We start from the raw sequence: 15,564 nt of genomic DNA on the forward strand, positions 1-15,564 counted from the left end.
TGAGTGTGGGGGGGTGTTGGCTCTGACGTCACGGGGGTGTTGGCGCTGACGTCACGCGGGAGGCGGCCCTGACGTCACGCGGGCGGGCGCCAAAATGGCGGCGGCGGCTGTGGCGGGAGCTCGGCTGAGGGGCTGCGCTAAGGTGACGCCTCAGGGCGGGCCGGGGACGGGGCAGCGGGGACACGGCAGAGCTCCGGCCGCTGTGCCAGGCGTGAGGGTGGTGGCGAGCAGTCCTTTTGTCCCTCTGCCGTGGTGGGTTCGGTGCTGAGGAAAAACGCTGTGGAATGGTGCTGGGCGGCAGCAGAGCAGCCAAAGGGCTCCCCGGAGGGCGCTGGCGCTGCCAGGGCACGGCCCCGAGGCTGCCCGAGCTCCGGAGCCTTCGCACACCGCTCCTGGGGTGCCCAGCTGGGATTTGGGGGGTCTGTGCAGGGACCCTGTGATCCCTGTAAATTCGGAATATTCTCGGTGTTGCCTGAGGCGCCGGAGGTGTGATGAGGACCGTGGTTTTGCCGTGCACGCCTTGGTTGTGCACCTTCTGATACCTTCTGCAGCTCCTGTGTGTGCTGTGGTTCTGGGAATAAACTGAAATAAAGGAAATCAACCCTAGAAATAAAGGCAATTTCCCTTCTCTGCTGGGAAACAGGAGCTGTGTGGACACCAGCTGGGATGGGCACAGGAGTGGAAGTCACCAAGGCAAGCAAAGTGAGCTGAAGAAAACATTGCTTTGGGTTTTTTTCTGTTTATATCAATGCTGCTGCCAGGTCCAGCATTAAAATCTTGGTTTAGGTTCTAAAACAAACGAGGAAAGCAGGAGAACTGATCTTTAAAGAGCTGAGGTGGAGGTAAGAATTGAGATAAACAGAAAAATCAATGTTATCAGCAAGCAATTCTCAAAAGGCTGTGTTTGGTAAGGCAAGCAGTCTGAATTCTGTAGCAACACAAATCACTACCTACAGAAGAAGAGCTGGAAAAAAAGGCAGGGGAGCAGCAGCCAAGCATCTAAGTAATGCACACGCTCTTTAAATAACTGCCAGAAATTAGTGCTACTACATGGCCTCTAAGGCAAAAAAAAGTACACAATAATGTAGTGACTTGATTACTTATTTAGCTTTTAAATCCAAATGTTGAACTAAAGCATAATTTCCACACTGGGCTATTATTCCTCTGGGACAGCTGTGAGTTGCTGCTCTTTGTGTGGGAGTTGCCAGCATTAATCCCATCCCTTGGATGCATCCCGTTGGTTTTAAAACTTTTCAAGGTGACCTTTTTAGGAATATTGCTTTGCTCCTGCAATGGAGCAAAGTGTCTCAAACAAATACTGCCCACAGCATGGTTGATAAATGCTTGTACAGGGCTTGGAGCACTCTGGGGTAGTGGAAGGTCCCTGCCCATGGAACTGGATGAGCTTTAATGTCCCTTCCAGCCCAAACTACTCCATGATTTTATGCTTTATATTCCCAGTGATTCACCTTATTTGTGCCACCATGGAGGAAAACACTTTTTTCTTTGTACCTGGAATGAAGTGGTGGAAGGAGCAGGAAGTGTGTGTGGTTTGCAGCCCTGTCAGTGCTCAGGAGGCAGCACAGTGATAAATAGAAATGTGCATGTGTATGCTCAGGTTTTTCCTTCTCAACCCCTGCCAAGGACAGACTTGCACAGGTGGATGTTTGCACACACCCAGCATAGCTGCATGTTCTGCAAATAATCCATTCCTGGCCGTCTGCTCCCAGAACATAGTTGCCTGGGGTTTAATCTCTATTAAAACAACTTTTTCTTTATTTTGTGAAGACCCACAGTAACTCAAATAACTCCATCATCCTTTGAAAGTGTTGCAGCAATGGCTGACTATCCAAATGTATTCATAATTTAGCCCTGCTCACCAGTTCTTTTATGTCATCAACGGATGTTGAATATGAATAAACTGAATTTTCACAGCAATATTTTTATTTTCTCTATTACCTTTTCTGTCTGTTGTTATTGGGTTTTATTTTATGCACAGCTGTTTGTGGCAACATCAGAATTTCCTTATCACAGCAGACTTTTGCTTCTTGTCTCCAGAAGAGTTCATGGATGTGTTTTCCATCAGTTCTTCAGCCAGGGAGATGACAAGTGTTGAAAGCCAACATGAAAGAGCGGGAATTATTAGAAGGATCAAAGGAATTTTTACTTCCTGACCCCAGAGTTTCTGCTGGTTTTGGAGGAATGCTGCTACCACAATGTGCATTGTGGAACTGCCCTGTGTTCTGTGAGCTAAGCAGGCGCCTGCTCAGGGCACAGCCAGTCTGTTCCTCACCCTGGGGTTCAGAATGAGTGCTGCCAAAAATCTCTGTTGGCAGACATGTTTTCATGTATTTATGGCCCAGCTGTGTCTCTCCTGGGGCTTTCTGTCAGCAGTTGTTGTGGTGAGACATTTGTGTCTCCACACTTTAGAATGATGTAGCAGAAGTGCCCAAAATCTGTAGCAGAGATCAGCCCCAGAGTGGGCTGGGTTTGGGGAGCTGTGGGAGCAGAACAGAGCCATTGTTCTGTCCTGCTTTATGCCAACTTTAAAATCCTAAGGAAGTATTCTGTGTCTGGAAAGCATATTGGCCTTCATTCCAAACTTGCATTTATAAAGCCCACTGTGAGGTAATTAAGTCTTTGAACACAATATTTTTTAGGTCTCTGAGGGACAAAGCTGTCACGTTATCTGTGTCCTAACAATCACTGTGTGTAGCTTCCTCCCAAAAGCCCCTGTTCTGTTCATTTTTGTGACTTTTGCCACATATTAATGCTATTCCCCACAGTAAAATGCTCAGATTCTACTCCTTTGGTTGAATACTCAATGCTTCTTGAAGTCATTGTAATATATTGTGGACAAATGGGGAGCATAAGCATAAATCACTTTGTTTTAGTTTCTTCCCATGCTTTTAAAATAAATCAACCAAATAAGACATTAATTATTAGTTATACTATCAACATACTAACTGTGGGATTTTCACTGTGTGGAAATCAACTGTACAGAAGCATTCAAATGCCAGGGCTTTGTCTACAAAATGTGCGCTCATTCTGAAAATCATTAAATGTGAATAAAAATTCAATCTCAATACAGAAATCTGCAGTTCAGTTAAAAATTAGGCGCTTTCACAGCAAAATGCCAGTAATCCACATGAGGGGCTGTCAGATTGCTTTAGAAACAAGAGATGCTGGTCCCTAGAAAAGCAGGGAGAAAGCTAAACTCAGGCATTAAACTTGACAGGCCTATAAAACTCATTGTGTGCGTGTTTTATATAATCATTTTTGTTAATGAAAGTATTCTATTGAAATACACACTACTCTGAATATTGCAGTAAACTTGCAAAATCATCTATCGAAATAAATCCTATCAGCAGGGTTTATTTGCTGTAAACACTAAAATTGACCAAAAAAATGCTTGTGCATACATTGCAGTATAACCTTGTGTTAGTAAACTTCCAGGAAGAAAGCTGTTTCATGTTAAAAGAAAAGCAATTAAAGGATATTTTGTTTTAGGACACAGAGGGGGGAGGTTATATTTTCTCAAAAGCTTTCAAGCTGAATATTAGATGTAAGTTATATTTCCTAATAATGTACTGAATAAAAGCACTGGGTAAAGTTATATATTGCTGTCTTGTTACAAATCTAACTGTTTGCATGTTCTGTTTTTGTTGCCAGCAGCTGAGAAGACACATGCCAGCACACTTGGCTCCTTGGAGAGTTTCTCCCTGTGTTTTTAGATCCTCCAAATCAGAACTCAAGCCAAACGTAGCCAGTGATGGACTTGTCTATGCTCCACTTCAAACGTTCACCGAAGAGGAGGCCATGCTGAAAGACATGGGTAGCTATTATCTCTGCAGTTAAAAATTCAGAAATGTTTTAACTAGAAGGGATATTTTAGCTTAAAATTTTGTTTTCATTATTTATTTCTAGTCAAATGTTGAGATGTTTTGGGGGAGTTCTGCTTTACGCCTTATGTTGCTTGGGCTCCTTACTTTCTCTTCTGACATGCACAACCTGTCAGAAGCACCACATTGCTGTATATTGATTTTCAAGGAGACTGTTTATTCATTTATTTAAGGAATATTTACATGCTTTCTTTCTTCTTTTCATTGCAGTGACCAAATTTGCTCAGGAACGAGTTGCACCTTTCGTGCAAAAAATGGACGAGAATGCGAAAATGGAAGAGTCCATCGTGCAGGGATTGTTTGAACAAGGGGTCTGCACACTTTTACCTAATCTTTTATTTGGAAAGTAACAGCACTTTATGAATCTCTAACTGTGCCTTGTTCAGATTTTTAGGTAAAAAGATTGAGGGATATAATTCAAATAAATTAGTGAATCATTAAAAAATTTGGAGTTGTCAATCACATGACAACTTTCTTTACAGCATTATCACCCTCCATCTTTTACTGTAATTTTTTTTTCCATCTCCCCCATGCCACATATTTCACCTTATCTTTTAGTTCCTTGTCTTCCCTCGCTCATTTTTTTTAAATTGGAGAAGCATAATTGGATGCTGGAAAGGCCATGACTCCAAGTGTTGATGGAGAAGAAAACCAGGGACTCTGTTCCTTACTAGGCAGCATGCAGACTTACATTGCCAAAATCCTGGTGTTCATTCCTGGATTCAATTTTAGCCTTTCCAGCTATCAGGGCCAACAAATTTATACATTTGCACCTTTCTATTTCAGCTGATGAGTATTGAGCTTGGGGAAGAATATGGAGGAACTGGAGCTTCATTTTTTTCAATCATATTGGCAGTGGAAGAATTGGCCAAAGTTGATCCAGCTGTGGCTCTTGTGTGTGAACTCCAAAACACTCTAACAAATAAGTTGTTTACCACCTATGGAACAGAAGAACAAAAGAGAACTTACCTGCCCAGGGTGTCCAAAGATACAGTGAGTCAAAGATTTACTTGACTTAACTGTTGAAATTATATTATTGCTTAGTAATGTGAGTGGGGATTTTTTTTTTCAGTGGCTAATGTGTGTCTGCAGCTCTGGAAAATATGTGTGAACTTTGAAACACTGGTTAGAGCTGAGATCTGTGGTGATATAGATACATCCTGTCATCAGTAGCTGAGAGGTAAAAGTGGAAAGGCACTTATTAGTTTCATTAAAATTTAATTTACTGTGGAAAAGAACTGTAAAGCAGTTGACTTTGAGAGATGTGTAATTACAGTGTTTCTATTCTTAATCTTCATAGCTGAAACTCAGTTACTTTAATGCAGTAGGTTAAAATGTCTGACTTTAAGAGACTTGTGCTGGCTTATAAGTATTTTCCTTGTAGGATTTATTTATATCTGTGGAAGTTAAATTAGCTTTTCCCTTCTCTTGACAGTTAGGGAGTTTCTGTCTTTCGGAGGCTGGGTCTGGCAGTGATGCTTTTTCCTTGAAGACTCGAGCTGAAAAGAAAGGAGACTACTACATTATCAATGGCTCAAAGATGTGGATTAGCTTAGCAGAAGATGCAGGAGTTTTCTTTGTCATGGCAAACACAAACCCATCCTCAGTAAGTTGCTACAGAATTCTTGCATTTCAGTGACAGCTGCTGCTATGTGAAACTGTGGATTTTATACTAATAATCTGATGTTAGAGGTTAATATTCTGTGCACCTTTTCCTAGCTGACTGCAAACCTTTAAAAACATTTCCCAACAAAACTTGAGAACTTGGTGAGCAATTTAATAAATTCCTGCAACCAGGGAAAATAAAAATGTCAGGATCATGGTTGCTTAGATGAAGAGCACAGCACTGGTGGTGTTTTGAGTAACAGGAGTTTTTCAGTTTTTTGAAAAACAGGAGTTTTTCAAAACAGGAGTTTTGAGTAACAGTATGTATTTCCAACCTTTGTGACTATCTGACAAGTTCCTGTTGTTAAAAAGAAAAATGGAAAACTAAAAAGTATTTTATAGTAAACTATGTCCAGTAAAAAATTACATAGCTGAATATGCAAGAATCAGGTTTGTGCCCAGTCTGGATGTAGGTAGTAGATTTTGAAAACGGTATGAAAACCAGTAGTTGATTATTTTTAATTTCCCACAGGGCTACAGAGGAATTACATGCTTCGTCGTGGATCGCAACACAGAGGGGCTTCACGTGGGGAAAAAGGAGGACAAGCTGGGAATCAGAGCATGCTCCACCTGCCCAGTCACCTTTGACAACGTGAAGGTATTGTAAGTTCAGCTGTTGAAGCATAATTTGTGCACAACTGGAACCTGGCTACACATAAGGAAAGAATATTGACTAAATTCCCTATTTTTCCCCTGTAGACACGCTGATTGTTTGGCATATTTTAGCATCTTCCTCCCACAGAAGTCTAGAGAGGAGTTGGATTTCTTAAATTTTGGTGTAGTTTTTTCTCTGTCATCAGTTTATAGCCATGTGAATCTGGGAATGCACTCATCAGGTATCCTGGGAATCAAACTGTGGTTTATGTTTTATGCCTTCACTTATGAGGAACAATTGATAAAACTTGTGAACCCTTTTAGTAGTTGCAAAGCAGAATAGAAGAGGAATAATTGGGTGGTTTTATTTTTTAGGTTCCTGAGAGCAACATCCTGGGACAAGTTGGCCAAGGCTATAAGTATGCCATTGGAATGCTCAACACTGGCAGGATAGGGATTGCTGCACAGGTGGGTGATTTGGTTTGTTACTGAGCACAGCCAGGATATAACTGGGGTTTGGACTGAAATATGTGGAATATTTAAAGCTGTTTAGAAAATACTTTATTAAAAGCTCGATTCCCACTAGATGTCACTGTTCCCGCAGCAAAGTTACAGCAAAGGTCGGAACAGCTGCCGGTGGGAAAATTCTCCTGTGGTGACATAAGCAATGGACTTCAAAAACATTACTTGGGAATTAGCTTGTCTTTGGTCGTTAACTTATTGCTACTGAATTTTTCCACATTCTTGTCTTCCACTGTGAAAATTCATTTTACAAAGAAAGCTAACATTGGAAAATTTAGCACACTGAAATGTATAATATTAATGCTTCCAGCTGGGATTGCAAAGGGCTGGCAAATGTAACCTAGTGCAAACTGATGTTTTCCCAACAACTTATTTTTAAAAGTCAACTTATTTTAAAAACAAATGTAATTTTCTCTAGCAGAAGTGTTACAGTTCATTATAATGTTTGAAAATTGCATTGTATGGCGTCTTAGGGGAAAGTATTTACTGACCTTGGAGTTACTTCAAAATGCTGTATTTTACTGTGAAGTTAGTTTGGATTTCAGACTGCTGCTGATCTCAGTGGAAATCAGGGTCAGCCCCAGAAGAAAATTACTTGTGATAAGTTTTTATATTTTTAATTTACTTTTGAAAGTAATCTTTTCTTTGTTTATACTTTGTTGTGCAATATTTCTGTACTACCAATCTCCTCTATCTTTTGCCCTGGTTTGCAGACAGACCAGAAGAAATCCTCTTCATGAAATTGAGATTTTCCACATGGCAATACACTATGCTAATAATTGGGCTGGCTTTTCCATAATTTCTAAATATTACCTCTGATTAAACTTTGCCTGATATGGCATTTAAAAAAGGGCTGTGGGCCCCTTTGTTCCCAGAGATATAAATAATATAAAGGCTCTGGCAGTAAAATACATGGTCTGGATTTTACTCTTAATTACTCCAAGTTACACCTTAATTAAAAGTTAAGGTCAGGTAGTTGTTATATCTTAATTACTGCCTTCTTGGCACCTTCAAATTAAGAGAAATGGACTTGACAAGAACAGCAGCTCTAAAGCCCTGTGGTATTGAGTTTAGTTTTGCAGTAGTAATAGTTTTAAAAGATAATGAAGATCTTATAAAATATAATTGTGGCTTTGAAAACAGTTTCAGATGGTTTTATTGCAAGGCAGCCGCAATATTATTGCAGGTACTGAAGTTGATGTACTTTGTTCTTATAGTTTATATAAGGAGAAGACAAATCTGATAATGGGGCTGATTAGCAGCAGACTGCATTTTCTTTTAGTGTTTTCCTATGTATCATTTTTTTTCTGTTTTACATCATTAAAGGTAGTTTTCTAAGCTGTCTGATGTGGCACTTCACTGCTTCTGCCTTTGTGGGAAGACAAAATTGATCTAAATTCTTCTACAAGTGTTCTGCAGAGTTGGAAGATAGTGCAAGAAATGTTATCTCTCTTTCCACTCAGCTAAGTTTCTAACTTCTGAAATAAATTGCTAATTTTGGCAATTCAGTCTTGTGTCCTCTAGAAAATGAGAAATTATTTTGCTTATGAAATTAGTTTTAGTTAATCATTCAGATTATTTTTCCTTTAATAGGGTAATGTAGATCTGTAGACCTTCAGTTTACAGTCATTTTCTTATGCAATTACGAATTTTCCAAAACAATAGTTTTTGCAATTACAGTTGACCCATAGGTAGTGTTTTCACAAATACTTGCCTATGGTAAGAAATGGGCATGTAATATATTTGTTCCTCAAACTTTTCTTTATTATAACTCACCTCAGTTTGTGTGATGACTGTAAAATTCTGGCTCCTAGGATTCTGTATACAAGTTTTAGCAATATCTAGGTAGGAAGAAAACTTTTCTCCTGGATACCAACCTGCCTGACCAGAAGATGACCAATTATTATCATCTCCATTAGTTGCATTCAATGAATCAATTTTTTTTTAATCATATTCTTATTTTTCCTTACAGATGTTAGGACTGGCCCAGGGGTGTTTTGACCGTACAATTCCCTACACAAAGGAGAGAGTCCAGTTTGGGAAAAGTGTGTTTGATTTCCAGGTACTTGTTAATGTTTCCTCCAAGAAAGAATAGTGACCACAATAAACACTAAAATTAATATTATGATTTGCATAATTCATGTTCCACTTCACGTCGTGTCGCTCCTCCTCAATATTTGAGAAGAATTTTTCAAAAAAAAATTCTGGATAAACGTTCATCTGCCGTATAAAATTCAGCAAGTGCCACACAAATAATTTAAAACTTAAAAATATTATTGACATATTCCTTTTGCTTGTTAACTTATTGACATTCTTTGAAAATAATACACATGGACCTCCCTTCTGATTTTAATGTCACATTATACTGAATGTGCTCCAGTTTTTATACCCTTTCATGAGGTGTAGGGGAAGGGCTTTTTCTGGAGACACTAGAAGTGATAAAAGAATGAGGAAAACTGATTGAATTATTAGATTTCCTGTGCTGTACAAAGACATTTAGTTTTCATTATAATATCTGTTTCTTACAGTGAAAAAGACTCTTTGTTGCAAAAATGATGTATAGTTTAATAAGGAAGATACATAATTGTAATTACTCTGGTAATTTTCTTGTTAAAAGAAACCTACATCTCAGCTAAAGAGAAGGAACATTAGCACTACTCATAATTTATGCAAATTTTAGGAAGCACTCATAGATACCTAGGAAATTATTGGAACTACGTCTTTGGAATGGGAAATGGAATTTATAATTGCCAAATCATTTTGGTATTTTGACCTGCCTATATATTTCTGCAGATCTGAGAGAACTGTGTTAATGTTCTAGTAAGATTAAAGATTTCATTGTGTTTTAGACTACTAAATGTTCATATTCAATGATCATAATATTTGGGTGTTCTTAAATAAACCCATTCTTCTGTAATACCGTTCAGATGTGAGCTCCATCACCTCTTTCCTTCCCTTTGAAGCCATTCCTCAGTCATGGCCTCTGTACCTTTAAGCTGCTTCTAAATTTTGTCTTGTGCCTCTGGGACAAGGAAAGGAGTTGTCACCTTCCTAGTTTTCCACTTTTATTTAAGAAATATTTGTTTACAAGTCTTCTTTGGCTAAGCTCATTAGGGAACCAGACCTGGTTTTGTCTCAGTGAACAGCTGCAGAATGAAAACACAGCTCTGACTTCCTCATGCCTTTGTAACCCCGAGGAGGATGCTAAGATAGGGATAAAATTATCCTTTCTATTCCTGGGTTTAAATAGGTAACCTCTGTCCAGCCAGTCAGGCAGAAGGAACCCCAGTGCTCCTAAATCCAAGAACAGGAAGGGGAAAATAGGACTGCACTTCCTGAGAGCACTTCAGTGGCCCAGGAGTTTTCCCATGTTGATAAACACAGAAGGAACTTGGAATTACTTCCCACCTGGATCTCATATTTTATTTTGGTGCATGCTGTGGTGAGCAGGATAGCTGTTGCTGGGAGCTCGGGCAGGGCTGTGTCTGAGTGCTGTGGTGCCGTTGCAGGGGATGCAGCACCAGATTGCGCAGGTGGCCACGCAGCTGGAGGCAGCCCGGCTGCTGACCTACAACGCGGCGCGGCTGGCGGAGGCGGGCAGGCCGGCCATCAAGGAGGCCAGCATGGCCAAGTACTTCACTGCTGAGGTACCTGAGCTCCCTCGCTCCAGGCCTTCATCCCACTGCTGCTAAAGCTCCTTCTGTTACACTGTGAACTCGTAATTCAGCATTGCTGTAAAATCTCTGAATCCCTGGAGCTGTTTGAGGCCACATCGGATGGGGCTTGGGGCAGCCTGGGCTAGTGGAAGGTGTCCCTGCCCATGGCAGGGGAGTTGGAATGAGATGAGTTTTAAGATCCAATCCAACCCAAGCCATTCTGTGTTTCTCAGTCCATGCACAGAATCTGAAGTAAGTCACCAAAAAATAAGCTGCTCATGCCCCTATATAAAATTTTTAAAACCAACCAACAACACTAAAGGAAGAAAGTGAATTAACACTTTCACTTATCAAGAAAGATTTAATTTTCTCATAAATCTTATTGTGGCATGAGAAATGACACTATAAAGAGTTAATTTGTGACCATTTCACCTCTGCTGGTCACATCTGTGAATGACTCAAAACTGGATGATTTTCCCCTCTTTGCAATTGCTGTCTTGCATACCACTGTTGGTCTTTTGCACTGAGCAGCATAGAAACTATTGCTGTAACAATTAGAGAAGTCCTGATGTCCTCTGGTTTATGTTGCTTTTATCCTAAAAGGGCTTGCTGAAGATGAATACCAAAATACCCATCCTTCTTCCCTCCTGTTCCAGTCGCTGCTTTATTCCCTCTTTTGTTATTAATTAGGTACAAAGTATAAGTTTTACTGTTACTGTCTGAACTTGAGTCCTGTAACTCTGAAACTCTCTTCATAGGTTGCAACACTGACAACCAGTAAATGTATTGAATGGATGGGAGGTGTTGGATTCACCAAAAATTACCCAATAGAGAAGTACTACCGTGACTGCAAGATAGGTGAGTGCCACTTTCTTACCAATGGTCTCTTGTAGCTTTGGTGCAATTAAAGTTTGAGGAAGAAGGGCTGGCTTTTTTCCTCAGGGTATTTTTCCTTGAGACTGTATCAACACTAATTCAAAGGCTCAGATATAAAAACTTTAGGTATAAATAAATGTGTGTACCTGCAAGGCTAGTTAAAGTATTTTATTAGATACCAACAAAATACAGACACAAATGCTGTGTCCCATTTTATTAAGAAAATTTCTGTTAAAAAACAAGAATTGAAAATAACTTCATTGGCTTTAAGATTTGAATCCACGTGGAGTTTTCTTTTTAAAGCTTTCTTGTTTATCAGGATAATCCTTGGACACAACAGTTTGATATTTTTAACAATATTACCCTTTTGCTTTTATTATAATAGCATTTGGAAGATCTTCATTTTTGTTGGCTATTTAAGACTTTCTTTTCAGGAAAATGTCTTTGCATTATTATGTGTTGCCAGCCAGAAAAGTGCTTTCATTGTTACAGATAATAAAATAGGAGTGTTTATAATATTATATAAATAATTACAATTCTGTGCTACTACTTGCACAGTAAAGCTTCATTTCATAATTGTAAAGGTTCTCGCTGGACTTTAGGATGATATTTTGGTCTCTCTTCATAAACTCACTGTGGGTTTGGAGTCTACTAATTTGTTTTCTTCTGATTTCAGGTACAATATATGAAGGAACTTCAAATATCCAGTTGAGCACAATTGCAAAATTCTTAGCACAGGAGTACTGAAAACATAAGGACTTTCTTGATGCTGTATAAAAATTATTTCCCTGAACACCGATTGTAAATTTATTTGTAATTACATCATAAATAAGAATACACCATCACAGTGAAATCATAGGGAAAACTATGAATTCCCCACTTCAGGAGAGGGAGTGATTCATCTGAAATCATGAATTCCACATTCAAATCCAAACTTCTTCCTGCCTGAGACACTGCCAAGCACTGGATTTAGCTCCCTTAGGTCATGCCAGTTCATCTCCACTTTGAGATTTCAGAGTGAAAACAAAGGAATCCAAATCCCTGGCATTGCTGTTGTTCCACCTGGGAGAAGGGACTCTGCAGGAGCAGCAGAGCTGCTGTGGGGAGTGGAGCTGCAGTTGGGGTGTGCTGCCTGCATTACCATGGGGTGCAAAGGGAGGGAAGTGGTGGTTTCCTCTCTCCCAGGTGGAGTGATGTCTGTGGATCTGCTGTAATTGGAGTCATTTTTATAGCAGCCCTCAGTGTGTTCTTAAGGATATCTTTGTAATTAAGCCCTTGCAGCCCCAATTTGTACTCCTGAAAGGTGGATAATATCCACCTCCCTTTCCAGCCTTCTCAGCTGTTAAGGGTTTTAATCTAAGAGCCTATTTATAGTTCTCCTTTCATAAAAGGTTGAGTTGAAATCTTTCTGAAATGGGGTTTAAAAAGCTCTAGTAGTTCTGCAAAAGGACAGATATAAGCTGGGTAATGGGAGTGCTGTGATTCTACCTCACAGTGGCCTTTCCACATTCAATGCATTTTACAAACTTTAAAGGGAGGCACTGTTAATTTAGAGCCAAGAATTCCTTGCTCCTGGAAGTTAGTGGTTCTCCAGCACAGTTTTTCCCTTTTTTAAGAGAGAAGAAAGGGCAGGGAGTTGGGAAGTATTTGCTTTTTTTATTTGTCTCTGTTTACTCTAAAATTAGACATTTTATTTACAGCAGAAACCTCTTCAGTGCTGGAGAGCTAATTAACTAATAATCAAGAGACAGGAAGCTTAATATATGAAAAATCATCCTAATTGCTGTAATTGGCAATCTGTTTCAAGTGTTTTGGGGAGGGAAGGATTGGTTTTCTGGTTTTGGCTGACTTAGAGGAATCTCATTTTTAAAGCTTGCCTTTCACTGATGATTCACTCTGAGTGGAGCTTAGAACATTACAGGCTGAGACTCCCAGAGGATTTCCTAGCAAAACCAGGGCAAGTGACACTTAACAAGTGGGATTTGTAAAACAAGCAGTGCCTTAGACAAAGAAACAAGCAAGGATGAAAAGCACTATTAAAAAGTTCTCTGACTTCAAAGGGAAGTAACTGCTTTAGTGAATTAATCCTTCTATGTACATGCTTTGCCTGTTAATGGGCAAAGAATTATTGTGGTGATTATCCTTATGCCAATAAAAAATGCCCCTCCCATATCAGTTTGATCAAGAGCTTTGAGATTTACAAAAATACAAGAGTAGGAAGGTAGACTAGATGGTTTCTGAAGTTTTCTTCTAGCAATATTATTATTATTATTAATCATCTTTATTTCAGATTTGCTTACAGGCTTTCTTTTGGCTGAATTGAAACAGCTGGGGAAATTTAGATTAGAATCAAAACTAGAATTAACACTACAGACACCACAATATTTGACTACAGTTATTTTGCTCAACACAGTCTATCTGTAAATCATAATATATATAAATATAAATAATCATAATATAAGTAATCATTACCACACTGCAAAATGCTGGGGTTACTGCTGAGTTGTGGCAAGGTGAGGCAGCCCTTGGCTGCTGAGGTTTAATCTGCTTTGCTGACAGGAAGCAGGGTTTGGTTTTTGCTGTGATCTCCTGGTTTGAGACACTCTCAGCTTGGCATCTGCAGTTTTGTGTGAGACTGAGGACTGGCAATACTTAACTGATTCAATACAGTGCCAGAAGCAAACCTTTTGTGGAGGAAAGTGCAGAGCTCTTTGAAGGACTGTTAAGGGCTGGGTAGCCAGGATTATGTAAAAAGACTATCTTTGTGTACAGCTGTGTCAGGTATCCATTTGAAAAAATAACCAGGGAGAAATGAGATTAATGTGATTCCTCACAGTCTGATATGGGATGCCTGAGCCCAGGAAACAACCTGAACATCCTCAGCAGCAATTCAACAGTAGCTGATGAGCTTTTTGTTCTCAATAAAGCAAGGTCAAGCCTTTAACTAATGTTACAGCTGTAAATATTTCATGTCGTTGTTATGTATGCTGTATTTTGTACACAGTTTTGAAATAAATAAATAATGTATTGTATTTGTATACATAGTTCTGTGGAGGAGTATGTGCACAAATCAATTACAACCCTGTGCTCCCCAGCCCTTGTTCTGCTTTGGGACAGGCATTTTTGGGTGGTCATAAATGGCAATTCTGCATTTGGCACAGTGGTGTGGGCAATGCTGGGAGGCTCTTTGAGCTTTTAAGCTGCTTTCTATCCTCAAGATGTATCTTATTAGTGACTTTTCCCTTTTTATGCCCTTAGTCCATCCAGTCTGTTGTCCTGGAACAGCAACTTCAGTATCAAATGCTGCATGTGAGCTTCCCTGGTTAGAAGAAAAGACCTGTATTGAGAATATATTTAAAAGTGCCTGAATTTTGGTTTTGACCTGATACAATGCTAATCTTGTATATCAATTCATGGTTCTCTAATAATCTGTCATTTAAAATTGTTACCAGATCTTGCAGTGTTTGTTCCAGGAGAGAATGACTCTGCCATGTCAGATTTCTCTAGTTCTGTTCTGGTTGGTGATCAAGGCAGATTTCCACAGAAAGGTTTAATCACTACTTGGGAAATACTCAAACACAACATTTTATAGCATCTTTTCTATGCTGTTGTTCTTTCTTTCATATTTTCTTTTCCCCACGTAAAGATTGTGTTAGAAAAGGCTTGCATGAACTACAGAGTTATTGTTCTTTGGGAGCCTTTTGCTATGTAAAGACTTTTCTAATTAACATGTTATTACATTTCCACTTGAAAATCATTTGGTGAGAGACACATTTCAAGTTCTTCTACCAGGCTAAGCTCAATTGGAAGCCCACTCTGCTTTGAAAGCAGCTGTCTGACTTCCCTGAGCTGATACTGGATACACAAAAGCTGAAGAAATGCTTTTCCTCAGCCCCAGAATGTATTCAGGCTAACTAGAAATTACCAGTGTATTCCCTAATAGCTTGTTTATTGTTCAAAGGAACATGCAGTGTACACTGTAACATTTTTTTTCTGGTGAAATATTTAGAAGTATAAATCAAAAATATGTGCAGTCTCACTAGACAGTAATAGCATTTTATATATTTTGTCTTTCAAGATCATTTGGATTTACATCTTTCTGAAGCTGTTCTCTCTCTCTCACTGAGAGAGAGCTGCTAACACTGGAGGACTTAAACAAACTAAAAAAGAGTCAAGTTTTTAGTGACTCCTTTTTAGTGAGGCTGAAGAGGAGCTGTTTGCTGCCTGCAGTCAGGGACAGTCAGCCAAGTCAATGACCCAGCCCTCAGCTGAACAGAATCATTTTCTGATCATCCTTTTCATCACATTTAAGTTTCCCACAAGAGTCTTGGATGTTTTTGGCCTGAATT

At 39.4% G+C, this 15,564-nt stretch overlaps 1 protein-coding gene across 3 annotated transcripts; it reads left to right on the forward strand.

Moving 5' to 3' along the window:
* Window positions 1-9: 9 nt before the first annotated feature.
* ACADSB (acyl-CoA dehydrogenase short/branched chain) lies at window positions 10-14,253 on the forward strand. 3 transcript variants are annotated; one of them, XM_002189454.7, is made up of 11 exons: window positions 10-142; window positions 3,676-3,835; window positions 4,113-4,213; window positions 4,689-4,895; window positions 5,338-5,508; window positions 6,040-6,165; window positions 6,537-6,629; window positions 8,656-8,745; window positions 10,193-10,330; window positions 11,098-11,197; window positions 11,892-14,253. In XM_002189454.7, exons 1-11 carry the CDS (start codon window positions 95-97, stop codon window positions 11,960-11,962), a joined length of 1,305 nt encoding a protein of 434 aa, XP_002189490.7. In that variant the 5' UTR covers window positions 10-94; the 3' UTR covers window positions 11,963-14,253. The 3 variants fall into 3 exon arrangements, with proteins under 3 accessions (XP_002189490.7, XP_030132441.4, XP_030132443.4); XM_030276581.4 differs by having other exon boundaries at window positions 27-142; window positions 3,673-3,835; XM_030276583.4 differs by lacking the exon at window positions 10,193-10,330 and having other exon boundaries at window positions 27-142; window positions 3,673-3,835.
* The last annotated feature ends 1,311 nt before the right edge of the window (window positions 14,254-15,564 follow it).

Source organism: Taeniopygia guttata, chromosome 6 (assembly GCF_048771995.1).
Source record: "Taeniopygia guttata chromosome 6, bTaeGut7.mat, whole genome shotgun sequence".
Lineage (NCBI taxonomy): Eukaryota > Metazoa > Chordata > Aves > Passeriformes > Estrildidae > Taeniopygia > Taeniopygia guttata.